This window comes from Python bivittatus, unplaced genomic scaffold (genome assembly GCF_059951505.1).
Source record: "Python bivittatus isolate LINGU-HERP-01145 unplaced genomic scaffold, Pbiv_v1 ctg000700_np1212, whole genome shotgun sequence".
NCBI classification, from domain to species: Eukaryota; Metazoa; Chordata; class Lepidosauria; order Squamata; family Pythonidae; genus Python; species Python bivittatus.
This window is the reverse complement of record NW_028277098.1, coordinates 44,371,924-44,384,371: the sequence shown is the minus strand read 5'-3', so window position 1 is coordinate 44,384,371 and position 12,448 is coordinate 44,371,924. Positions and strand designations below refer to the sequence as shown.

General features: G+C 37.4%; 1 protein-coding gene across 1 annotated transcript in view; it reads left to right on the top strand.

Moving 5' to 3' along the window:
* The window catches only part of SCP2 (sterol carrier protein 2), a 30,737-nt gene extending 27,181 nt beyond the window's left edge, over window positions 1-3,556 (top strand). Inside the window, exons 15-16 of the mRNA XM_007430903.3 lie at window positions 216-295; window positions 2,487-3,556. Coding sequence (XP_007430965.1) covers window positions 216-295; window positions 2,487-2,582 — 176 coding nt within the window. The 3' untranslated portion in view covers window positions 2,583-3,556. The remainder of the gene's footprint in view (window positions 1-215; window positions 296-2,486) is intronic.
* Window positions 3,557-12,448: the final 8,892 nt, after the last annotated feature.

Sequence of the window (12,448 nt, the reverse complement as noted above, 5' to 3'; positions counted from 1 at the left end):
GTTTTCTACTAACAGCTTTTCGGTCATAACATTATCAGCTATAATTTTGATTTGTCCGCCATCAGTATTTGTTGACTTTAGATATCCTACTTTTAGCTAGTCACTCATAATTTGAAAGTGGAATATCTGCAAGTACAGAGTTCATGTTTTAATACTTGGTGTCCTACTCAATATTCTAAATACTCTTTTTCTGGCCACTGTGTCTGCTACTATAGATAAGAAAGCCGACTGTACAATTGCAATGACTGATGATGATTTGCTGGCGCTGATGACTGGCAAGATGAATCCTCAGACAGTAAGTAAAATGCAGAAGAAATCATACTACCTTCAATTGTTCTACGCATCTTTTATTTTATTGAGGAGGAATAATGAGAACAGCTTGCCCTATTTTCCCCTCTCAATTATTTTGGATTAAATGACAGTTAAAATAATTCTAGATGTTATGAGTGCATGCTTAGTTCAACGTTGCTAAACATGGTCAATACAGGCTACTTCCATAAATACATTTCCTTTTTTTCATAGTAATTTTATTAAAAATTACAATTGCAAAGATAAAAACTTATAGAGTAAAAGAAAAATAAAAAAAGGTGCAGAAAAAAAAATAGAAAAATAGAAAAGAAAGAAAAAACAATATAGTAAAGAAAAGAAATATATAAAGAAATGACTTCCTCCTTCATAACAACAAGTATAAACAATTTTAGTAACTTATCACCTTCTCTTAAAATACAACAAATGATCTCTTCTTCTCATATCCCACCTCTTATCTATAAACAAATCCTTAAAACCTCGTCATTTCAGTCCTGATCAGCAGAAGTCCATTAAGGGTTACCAGAAATAACATATTTATTTTAACCTTGATCAAATAAACCAACTTTATATTCCTTCCTTTTACTTTTAACAAACTTGATCTTTAGTCCCTTCAAATACTGTCCTAGAGCTTGATCTCTTTTCATTTTTTCTTTGTGCCTTCTCACAAAATTCTTCAAAGCTTTAACAAACCCCTTTTGCAAATCCAATATAGGAAAATTATCCAGGTCACTCTCTTGGTTTGTTATTTGTATATCCCTTTTAATTATTAAGACGTCAGCTAGTTTATTTTGTATGTCCACTGTAACGTCTTTTTCCATATCATTCTTATAGCCTGTCATTTTTAAATCCACTTTCAGATCAGTCTCAATCTTGTCAGGTAAAACTTGTTCCTCTTCCAAAACATCTTTTCAACCCAGTTTATCTATAGAGGCAGGCACTCTTAAAATTAACTTCTGGGTCCATTGTTTAAAAATATCCTTCAGTATGTCCAATGTTAAAATATTTTGCTTCATTCTGTATTAGTAAGTCTCTTCTCCTTTAATTTTAATCTTTAGTTCCTTCTGGTTCTCTCTAGTGTCCAACCTTCAAAGTCTCATCTTTTCATGTTTATTTGCTTTTTAAAATTCAGAACAAAAACATTTTCCCATAAGAAGGATTCTTATAATTAATTCCAAAATCTTATTTCAAATCCATCTGGACCCTTAGTCCATTTGTAACTTTCCAAAATCAAAGTTCTAATCACCCTTCTGCTGTTTATTCCTCTCTCTCTCTCTCCCTCCCTCCCTCCCTCCCTCTCTCTCTCTCTCTCTTTCTCCCTCTCCCTCTCCCTCCCTCCCATTCTCTCTCTCTCTCTAAGTCCTTGAACTTGTATTTAAACCTTCTTTTGCTAAGGATTGAAGGTAACTCACCCAGTGTTTTCAGACTTGTTGATCCAAAGGTTCCTAATAGCTAAAAAGCAGTTAACAAGCAATTTCTGAAAGTGATTAGAAAAGAAAGTATGCGAACCCAATGTCCTTAAAGGTGCCAACCATGGTTTAAGCAAGATGGTCAGGCTCTAAACTTGCTGGAGACTGCTGTCTTGTGGTCTCCTCATGAGCAACTGTCTGGAGCACTTGTGGGCAATTTCAAGTCCTCTTCTTGTCTGGAGAGGAATTATGAAGAGCCGGTCTACTCACTGGCTCTTTATTCTGCCACGGTTGTTGGCTCTGCTTTTAGTGGAGCCATACTTTGTTCGCCATTTCTTCTCCAGAAGTCTCCTTAAATACATTTTCCAAAGTAATTTCTAGTTGGCAGCAAATTAAGAATTTTCCTTATCCTGAACAAATAAAAAAAAACAACTAATCTCCCTTCCTGTGAATTGTGATTTTGGGATAATTATGATCAAATTGGCTTTTATATCAAAGCATCACTGAAAAGTTATTTGGCCTAAAAAAGTAAAATGATTTTCCTTTTTGATCAAATTATTTGCTTTGTTTTCCACTTATATAAATTAGGTCTGTAGACTGATTTACATGCATTTGCAAAAGATAACCTAAAATAAAATCACCTACTTAGCAGCCTCAGCTTATTTGGCTTCCATCTTGAAAGGCACGGTTTTAGAAGGCATTTCATTTAGAATTGAATGAAAACATTAACAAATGAAATGTAATTCTGTTTTGTTTTGTTTTTTAACCTAGGCTTTCTTTCAAGGGAAGTTGAAAGTTTCTGGGAATATGGGCATGGCTATGAAGCTACAGAATCTGCAGCTCCAAGTAGCCAAAGCTAAGCTTTGAGCTATTTTGACTTCAAGATGGAATGAAAACTTGGAAAACAAGTTCCTTAAGAACTAGGCTGGAACTAGATGTTGGAAGTAGCATGTTTTCCAAATATATGTGTTTGACACTAGCTTTCTTGAAGCATTTGTTTAATTGAAATTTTGGCATTGCTTTCCATAAAACCATTACAGAATTGATAAAATATTAATGTTAAAGTAATCCAAGACTATTTTAATAGTAATGACCATATGGTGTGTAACAGACCCTGGTGCAAATCTATCTAAAATTGCTTTTAAGTGTGTAATATGAGGGATCAGTTGGCCATATTTTTGTATAATTTTTAACACTAAGAAGAGCAGCAGGAAAGAAAATGTGGTTTGTTGTCAAAAATGTCTCCACAATTTCATTTTATTCTATCATAGCAGGTCAAGAAAAACTCTTGTATTTCAGCTGGAATCCAGTGAGCTGTTTTAGGCAGGCCCACATGCTCTAGAGGGATTTTTCCCCTCTTTGGCAGATATACACATGTATACAGATATACAACCCCTTGTCATATCACAAATGGCTATGCACATCCCATTTTTTTTCCAAAGGTGATTTGGAATTGGCAGGGAGATGTTGAAGAAGTCCAAAGCATGAGCAGAATTAACTGCATTTTTCTTTGGATGTTACTATCTGAAAGAATTTGCTACTTCCTAAATTAACATATAAGGATTTGATTTTATTGGAAGTCAATTTGTTTGTATTATTAAAACTAAATAAGACAGGATTAGTTGTAATTAATATTAATTGTAGTGCTTTTCTGCATATTTATAAAGACAAATACAAACACTTTTTAAACACTTGATTGGTTTAATTATGATATACTTAGATCTGAAAGCTGGTGATTCTTTAATAAATTCCTTTATAATATGCTATTTTTTTAATCCATTCTGGTTGAAGGTAATGTATTCTGTTCTGCAACTTTCTTAGTAAATTTAAATCGAATCTTCTGCTTGCATCTGTGACTTTTTTTTTGGTCATTGAGTGTAATAAAAACTCAGAGAAGTAGCATAACTTAGTCATGTTAAGCATGAAAACAACACATTGCATAATAAAAAGGGTTATTTTGCATATTCAAATAAAAATAACATATTTTTACAGGTTAAAAAGATCTGTGTTATAATTCAGGGGGAATCCTGCTTAAAACAGAAACTGTAATATGGACTTTTAAAATAAAGTAATGAAGGGTCGGGATTAAAAAGTATATCTGAAACATTTCACATTTTAGATACCTTTCTACATTTAATAACTGTTGTACCAAAATAATTTTCTAGGCTACTGCTATGACTGGTGTGAGATCTCTCTATTTTTCTTTGAATATTTTTATAGTATGCTGCGGTGGGTTTGAGAATAACTGAAATTATTATTATTTAAAAAGGAAGATAATAACTAATACAAAGTAATATAAAGTAAGAAAAAGAAAAGAGAAAAAGAAATCAAAGAGCAAGAAAGGAGAAAAAAGAAAAGAAAAACAGAAAATAAAGAAAAAAGATACATAGAAGTAGTTTCCAATCTTCTTTACAGAAGTTATAAGTACAATTATAAATATACCTCTTACTCTAAGGTTACAACATAACTCTCTTCTTTCTATAATCTGTCCTGTCTAATCATCAAAATCCTAAATCATAAGTTAATGTTTTTTCTGTTTTATGCAAAAAAATCCTTAAGGGGTGAGAATAACAGAATTAAACTGTTTTCACAAGCAGACCATCCATTATATTCAACTTAGAAATAGGTACATATAGCTATCTGCATACATATATATAAAATGTAATATATGAACATCTGAAATATACTAGAGAAAAATATTTTGTCTTTTATTGTATGCGCATAGATGATCAGTTATGCTCCTAAAGATAAATACAAGTCAGAGGGATAGATGGACATGAAGACCAGAAAATGGAGCCACTACCTCTGCATATTTTAACTGAAACAAGGCTAATTTTGACCCATGCAGTTATCACTATAGAACATACACAATACATCAATTTTACAATATTTTTTAAAAATTGTACAATATAAAAAATAAGTTAGCCAGTCAGACAGATGACACAGACCCAGATAGATAAATATCAAGTACAGTGGGGCAAAAAAGTATTTAGTCAGCCACCAATTGTGCAAGTTCTCCCACTTAAAAAGATGAGAGAGGCCTGTAATTTTCATCATAGGTATACCTCAACTATGAGAAACAAAATGGGGGGAAAAAATCCAGAAAATCACATTGTCTGATTTTTAAAGAATTTATTTGCAAATCATGGTGGAAAATAAGTATTTGGTCAATATCAAAAGTTCATCTCAATACTTTGTTATATATCCTTTGCTGGCAATGACAGAGGTCAAACGTTTTCTGTAAGTCTTCACAAGGTTTTCACACACTGTTGCTGGTATTTTGGCCCATTCCTCCATGCAGATCTCCTCTAGAGCAGTGATGTTTTGGGGCTGTCGCTGGGCAACACGGACTTTCAACTCCCTCCAAAGGTTTTCCATGAGGTTGAGATCTGGAGACTGGCTAGGCCACTCCAGGACCTTGAAATGCTTCTTACGAAGCCACTCCTTCGTTGCCCGGGCGGTGTGTTTGGGATCATTGTCATGCTGAAAGACCCAGCCACATTTCATCTTCAATGCCCTTGCTGATGGAAGGAGGTGTTCACTCAAACTCTCACGATACATGGCCCCATTCATTCTTTCCTTTACACGGATCAGTCGTCCTGGTCCCTTTGCAGAAAAACAGCCCCAAAGCATGATGTTTCCACCCCCATGCTTCACAGTAGGTATGGTGTTCTTTGGATGCAACTCAGCATTCTCTCTCCTCCAAACACGACAAGTTGAGTTTAGACCAAAATGTTCTACTTTGGTTTCATCTGACCATATGACATTCTCCCAATCCTCTTCTGGATCATCCAAATGCTCTCTAGCAAACTTCAGACAGGCCCGGACATGTACTGGCTTAAGCAGGGGGACACGTCTGGCACTGCAGGATTTGAGTCCCTGGCGGTGTAGTGTGTTACTGATGGTAGCCTTTGTTACTTTGGTCCCAGCTCTCTGCAGGTCATTCACTAGGTCCCCCCATGTGGTTCTGGGATTTTTGCTCACCATTCTTGTGATCATTTTGACCCCACAGGGTGAGTTCTTGTGTGGAGCCCCAGATCAAGGGAGATTATCAGTGGTCTTGTATGTCTTCCATTTTCTAATTATTGCTCCCACAGTTGATTTCTTCACACCAAGCTGCTTGCCTATTGCAGATTCAGTCTTCCCAGCCTGGTGCAGGTCTACAATTTTGTTTCTAGTGTCCTTCAACAGCTCTTTGGTCTTCGCCATAGTGGAGTTTGGAGTGTGACTGTTTGAGGTTGTGGACAGGTGTCTTTTATACTGATAACAAGGTCAAACAGGTGCCATTACTACAGGTAATGAGTGGAGGGCAGAGGAGCCTCTTAAAGAAGTAGTTACAGGTCTGTGAGAGCCAGACATCTTGCTTGTTTGTAGGTGACCAAATACTTATTTTCCACTTAATTTATGCAAATAAATTTATGCAAATAAATTCTTTAAAAATCAGACAATGTGATTTTCTGGATTTTTTTTCTCATTTTGTCTCTCATAGTTGAGGTATACCTATGATGAAAATTACAGGCCTCTCTCATCTTTTTAAGTGGGAGAACTTGCACAATTGGTGGCTGACTAAATAGTTTTTTGCCCCACTGTATCTATGTATCAGCCTAATTTGAAGTCTTCACATTATGATTTTATTTTACACAGTGGGTTTTCCCAATTCAATTTCACCATCTTCAATTAATATTAATGGGACAGAAGCAGATTTCAGAGTTTCTAAGGCAGATGATGATGATGATGAAGAATAATTATTTATAGAGCTGCCCATCTTACAATAGTGATTCTGGGCAGCTTACAAAGATTAAAGCCACCATAACAATACATAACCCATGATGCCCTGGTTAAAACAACAACCCCCCAAACAAAAAGTCACATCACCAACAGAGCTCATCTAGACTGTCCCAAATGCCTGGCAAAACAGCCAAGTCTTCAGTCTTATGAACAGCTAATGGGCTCTGTGGTCTTTTCCATTCACAGGTGCATTAGTTATGGCTGCAGGGCTCCTTGCTAGGTGTCACCTATTAATCTGCTTTTGGTGAGTACTACCAAGTCCACTTATTGCCATTGGACCCATCCCAGTTATTACACCTATTAACTTCCACAAGGCCCTTTGAGCCTTGACCCTGCCTTATATGTACTTGCTCAGGCTGCTGTAGCTTCAGTCCTGCTTAGCTGGCAGCTGTTTCTAGCTTTGACTTTGTTCTTGAAGGGAAAGGACTTCTCTGCCTCTTCTTCCAGCCAGCCCTAAACCATAAGCAAAACTCCCAGCCCTCTCTTTGCATCTTGCTCATTTCAAGGATGATTGTCCTGTTTTCATTTATTTAAATGGCAAGGGGAAGTGAGACCCCTCACTTCATTTCATCGGGTCTGTTGCGTTTGCCATCTTTTATCTTTTATTGATTTTATTGTAATTTCTTTGAATGTTGTGAGACGTCCAGTCATTGAGAGTTGGGTGGTATACAGGTTTAATAAATTATTATCAATATTTATTTATTTATTTATTTATTTATTAGCTGCTTAGAATCACGCAAAAGTGAGATGGGCAGCAGTATAAATCAGTTGAAGGAATAAATAAAAGTGATTAGGAGCTGCCTAACTTCAAACAACTCTTGGTGGCTGACAGAACAGAACAAATAGCACAATACAAGATAAATAAACAAGATGGAAAATCTGCCTATTCAACAACAAAAATGTACAAGGCACCTACCACAAGGGGTCCCTCTACCCTAACCCAAGGTCTTCTGGAACTCCATTGGGGTGGGAACCACGCAGATCTCAGGGAGCAGGCACTGCAACAAAATTCTAATCTGCTAAATCTCAATTGCAAAATGATAGCAGTGCTTACCTTGACTGACTTTCAGGAATGGCCTGATGGAATTAGAAGGTTTTAACAGTTCTCACTGAATTACAAAGAAATGAATGTCAGCCAACTGCAGGAAATGGACCGCTACAGTTCGACATCACTCCCAAGTTAACATTGATGATCTTGTACTGAGAGTTAAGAATTCACCTGATTTCATAATAACGTCTAAATTAGATGCACCAGGCAGATAAATAAAAGCTGGTCATCAGAAGAGCCATATATGATTGTAACAAAGGTGGCAGTAATGCCCCATAAAGGAAAAAATAAAAAATAAAAATGTTGGTACAGGTAGTACTCAGGTTACAACCATTTGTTCAGCAACCATTCAAAGTTATGAAGGCACTGAACGAATGGTACTTGTGACCAGTCCTCTGAGTTCTGGCCGTTGCAGCATCTATGTGGTTACATGATCATGATCCACCTTGCAGTTACAATTTCACAGCAAGCCACAATCACATGATTGCAATTTCTGACGTTCCCTACTGGCTTCCCACAAGCAAAGTCAGTGGGGAAGCCAGCAGGAAGTCAGAAGTCGCAATCACGTGAGGTCCTCATTTAACTGTCAGAATTGCCGTTGTTGAGCAATGCAGTCACGTGACATTGCGCTTTACGACTGCATCACTTAGTGACAAATTCCAGTCCCAATTGCTGTCATAATCCGAGGACTACTTGTACAGCAAAATAGGTTTTGTGGATTTGACATTACTAGACAGTCTTTGGGCTTATAGGATATCTTTATAATAGCTTTCCATTTCATAGCATCCTGCCAATTGCTTTGGGTTTATTCTTAATGTCCACTGTAGGTTTTTATGTTTTGTTGATATTCTTTTTTATTGTTTTGAATGTGTTATGAGCTGCCCAGAGTCACATCTGCAAGATGGGAGGCCATATACTGTTGTTGTTGTTGTTTAGTCGTTAAGTCGTGTCCGACTCTTCGTGACCCCATGAACCATATTGTGCCAGGCCTTCCTGTCCTTCACTGCCTCCCTGAGTTTGCTCAGTTTCATGCTCATTGCTTCAGTGATGCTATCTAACCATCTCATCCTCTGCCGTCCTCTTCTCCTTTTGCCTTCAATCTTTCCCAGCATCAGGGTCTTCTCCAAAGAGATCTCTCTTCGCATTAGGTGGCCAAAATATCTGAGCTTGAGCTTCATTATCGATCCTTCCAATGAGCAATCAGGGTTGATTTCCTTTAAGATTGACTGGTTTGACCTCCTAGCAGTCCAGGGAACTCTTAAGAGTCTTCTCCAGCACCACAGTTCAAAGGCATCAATTCTTCGGCGCTCGGCCTTTTTATGGTCCAGCTCTCACAGCCATACATTACTACTGGAAAAACCATAGCTTTGACTATGCGGATCTTTGTCGGCAAGGTGACGTCTCTGCTTTTTAATATGCTATCTAGGCTTGCCATAGCTTTCCTCCCAAGGAGCAAGCGTCTTTTAATTTCATGGCTGCAGTCTCCGTCTGCGGTGATCTTGGAGCCCAAATAAATGAAGTCTGTTACTGCTTCCATTTCTACCCCTTCTATTTGCCAGGAATTGATGGGTCCAGATGCCATGATCTTAGTTTTTTTAATGTTGAGTTTCAAGCCAGCTTTTGCACTCTCCTCTTTCACCCTCATCAAGAGGCTCTTTAGTTCTTCTTCACTTTCTGCCATTAGGGTGGTATCGTCCGCATATCTGAGGTTGTTGATGATTCTCCCTGCAATCTTAATTCCGGCTTGTGATTCTTCCAGCCTGGCATTTCTCATGATGTACTCTGCATATAGGTTAAATAAGCAGGGTGACAGTATACAGCCTTGTTGTACTCCTTTCCCTATTTTGAACCAATCGGTTGTTCCATGACCGGTTCTAACTGTTGCTTCTTGGCCCGCATACAGATTTCTCAGGAGACAGGTAAGGTGGTCTGGTATTCCCATCTCTTTAAGAATTTGCCACAGTTTGTTGTGATCCACACAATCAAAGGCTTTTGCATAGTCAATGAAGCAGAAGTAGATATTTTTCTGGAACTCTCGTGCTTTCTCCATGATCCAGCGAATGTTGGCGATTTGATCTCTAGTTCCTCTGCCTCTTCGAAACCCAGCTTGTACATCCGGTAGTTCTCGGTTCATATATTGCTGAAGCCTAGCTTGTAGGATTTTGAGCATCCAGGTACCTATACAATATTGTTCTTTACAGCATCGGACCTTCTTTTCGCTTCCAGATACATCCACAGCTGAACGTCCTTTCGGCTTTGGCCCAGCCGCTTCACTCTTTCTGGAGCTACTTGGAAATGCCCTCCGCTCTTCCCCAGTAGCATATTGGACACCTTCCGACCTGAGGGGCTCATCTTCCGGCATCATATCTTTTAGCCTTTTAACATTGTCCATGGGGTTTTCTTGGCAAGGATACTGGAGTGGGTTGCCATTTCCTTCTCCAGTGGACCACATTTTGTCAGAACTCTCTGTCATGACCTGTCCGTCTTGGGTGGCCCTGCACGGTATAGCTCATGGCTTCACTGAGTTACGCAAGCCCCTTCGCCACGACAAGGCAGTGATCCATGAAGGGGATATACTGTACATTGTACATATACTGTACATTGACATTATTTATCATAAGCAAGGCTTTAAACCTTGCCCATAAAAAAAAAAAACTTCTTTATTTTGGTATTATCAAAATATGTCAAATAAGTACCATTTCTGAATTTGGGAAAACTCAGAATAGTTGATGAGCAAGATCAGAAACAGCTACTTAATTAATGCTGTTTGTTCACATCTTAGGATTTTTAACCATAAAGCATGTAGATGCGAAGAGCTTGTTTGCTCTGACCCTGCCTTCCTATACTCCATTGGCACCATTTGCCATTTGAAAATGTTCTGGAGGTCATCAGCTGAAAGGAATGAATAGCATAGGAAACTGACCTTGCTATTTAAATTATGGTGAACAGGCATAGTGTTACATTTGGTGTTACTTTTTAAACTGCCTGGCTACTTTTAGGCAGCTAATGAAGTCACAGATTATCAGCAACTGATAGGTTAGGAACTTCATCCTTGTACTTAAAAATTATGAATAACATATTGTCTAAAAATGTTAATGACACATTTATTCAATGTGTGAATATTTATACTTTTGAAAATATTAGTGGATAAATATTGTTTGATTATATACTTGAGCTTTTATCAATACAACTGCTTCCAACTTTTTGATCACCTACAGCCTCCTTTAGTAGCTGCTTCTGCATTTTAGTAGACCACATTTCCTTAATCTAATGTCCTCCAGATGTGTTAGGCCAGTGTTTTTCAATTCTGGGAGTTGAAGTCCACACAACTTAAAGTTGCTGAGGTTGAGAAACACTGTGTTAGAGTATAACCTTCTTCATCACTAGTCAGCTAATAAGTCATCCTGCCTGGACAAGATAAAGAGTGGATTTTAATATATCTGCAGACACAAGCAAGAATTATCCATATTTAACTGATGTACATTATATATACTGTGAATATGTAGTATATTTTGTCATCTTGCTTAAACTTTAAGATTGGTAAATTGTTTTCTCTGATTTTAACCAAAATCTAGAGCAAATTGGCCTATGTTTTAAAAATGGATTAAAATGTGATCAGGATAATAATTTCCAATACTGCTCATTATTCAGTTTTATGAACACTGCCACACACTACTGTATGTTGTATTTCCTGAAACATCCTATAAATATAACATTTTTTGTCAAACTCTGCCTGTCAGCAGAGCTCTAAGTAATTCTACCAATATTTAGCGTGAAGCTATGGTCACCATAATATCCACAACATCTCTAGATGGCGCCAACTCACCTCTAGATAGATTTATTAGCCAAAATACTAATATGTGCAAGATCTTTGTTCTTACTTGAACAACATCAGGAATTTTGCTGTTTTCAATCTGCTTAAATTATGTTTGTTTTCTGGCCATTGCTGATCCCAGTTGTATAAACAGTTCCACACACATATCCTTCATACAGAATTGGTTTTCACTTAATCACCATTGACAAATGAATCAGTTACCTCCAGTAGAACAGGTTTTGTTTAGCTGACATTGGAGTGCCAGTTGTGTAGATTACTGTGGGATGGGATTTTCAGAGTTGCTTCACACACACTTTTTTTTAGCTGTATTCCAATCTTTCCCAATCAAAAGATCCTCCAGACCTCAACCCCCATAATTCTCAGCAATGATTGTGTTGACTAAGGAATTCTGGGAGTTGAAACCCACAGATTTCCAGGTTATATGTATAGATATAAATCCGACAAATATTTTGGAGATGTATATAATATGTATATATTCGTCAGATGCCCAGGCTAGCTTTACTGATTCCTTTTTAACTATGTTGATGTATTAATAACATATAGAATGTTTCTAAGTAATCCATCACTTGAGTCAACATGGATTAATAACTATGAATTAATCTATTTTTTAAAATTATGCAAATAAATGAATTCCCAATCAAATCATTTATATGCAAAGTCCAAAGTAGTCCTTCAAAGCTGTGCTGAGCAAATTTGGGGTTTGGGAATCAGATTTATATTAATAATAATAAGCAGAAGCACATTCTTAAGTACATAACTATACTAAAGACTTTTTGTGCAACCATATTTTAATGCCTTTTTTGGTTGTTTTGTTTTTTGTGCCTTTGAGTCAGTGTTGACTCCTGGTGATTCCCTGGACTAGTCCCTGCAATTTCCTTGGCAAGATTTCAGAAGTGATTCGCCATTGCCTCCTTCCTAAGGCTGAGAGAGAGTGACTGGCTCAGGGTCACCCCCTGGCTTTGTGCCCAAGGCACAACTAGAACTCACGATCTCCCAGTTTCTAGCTTAGCTTAGTCCCTTAACCACTACACCAAACTGGCTCTCAAAATTCCTGTTTACTAG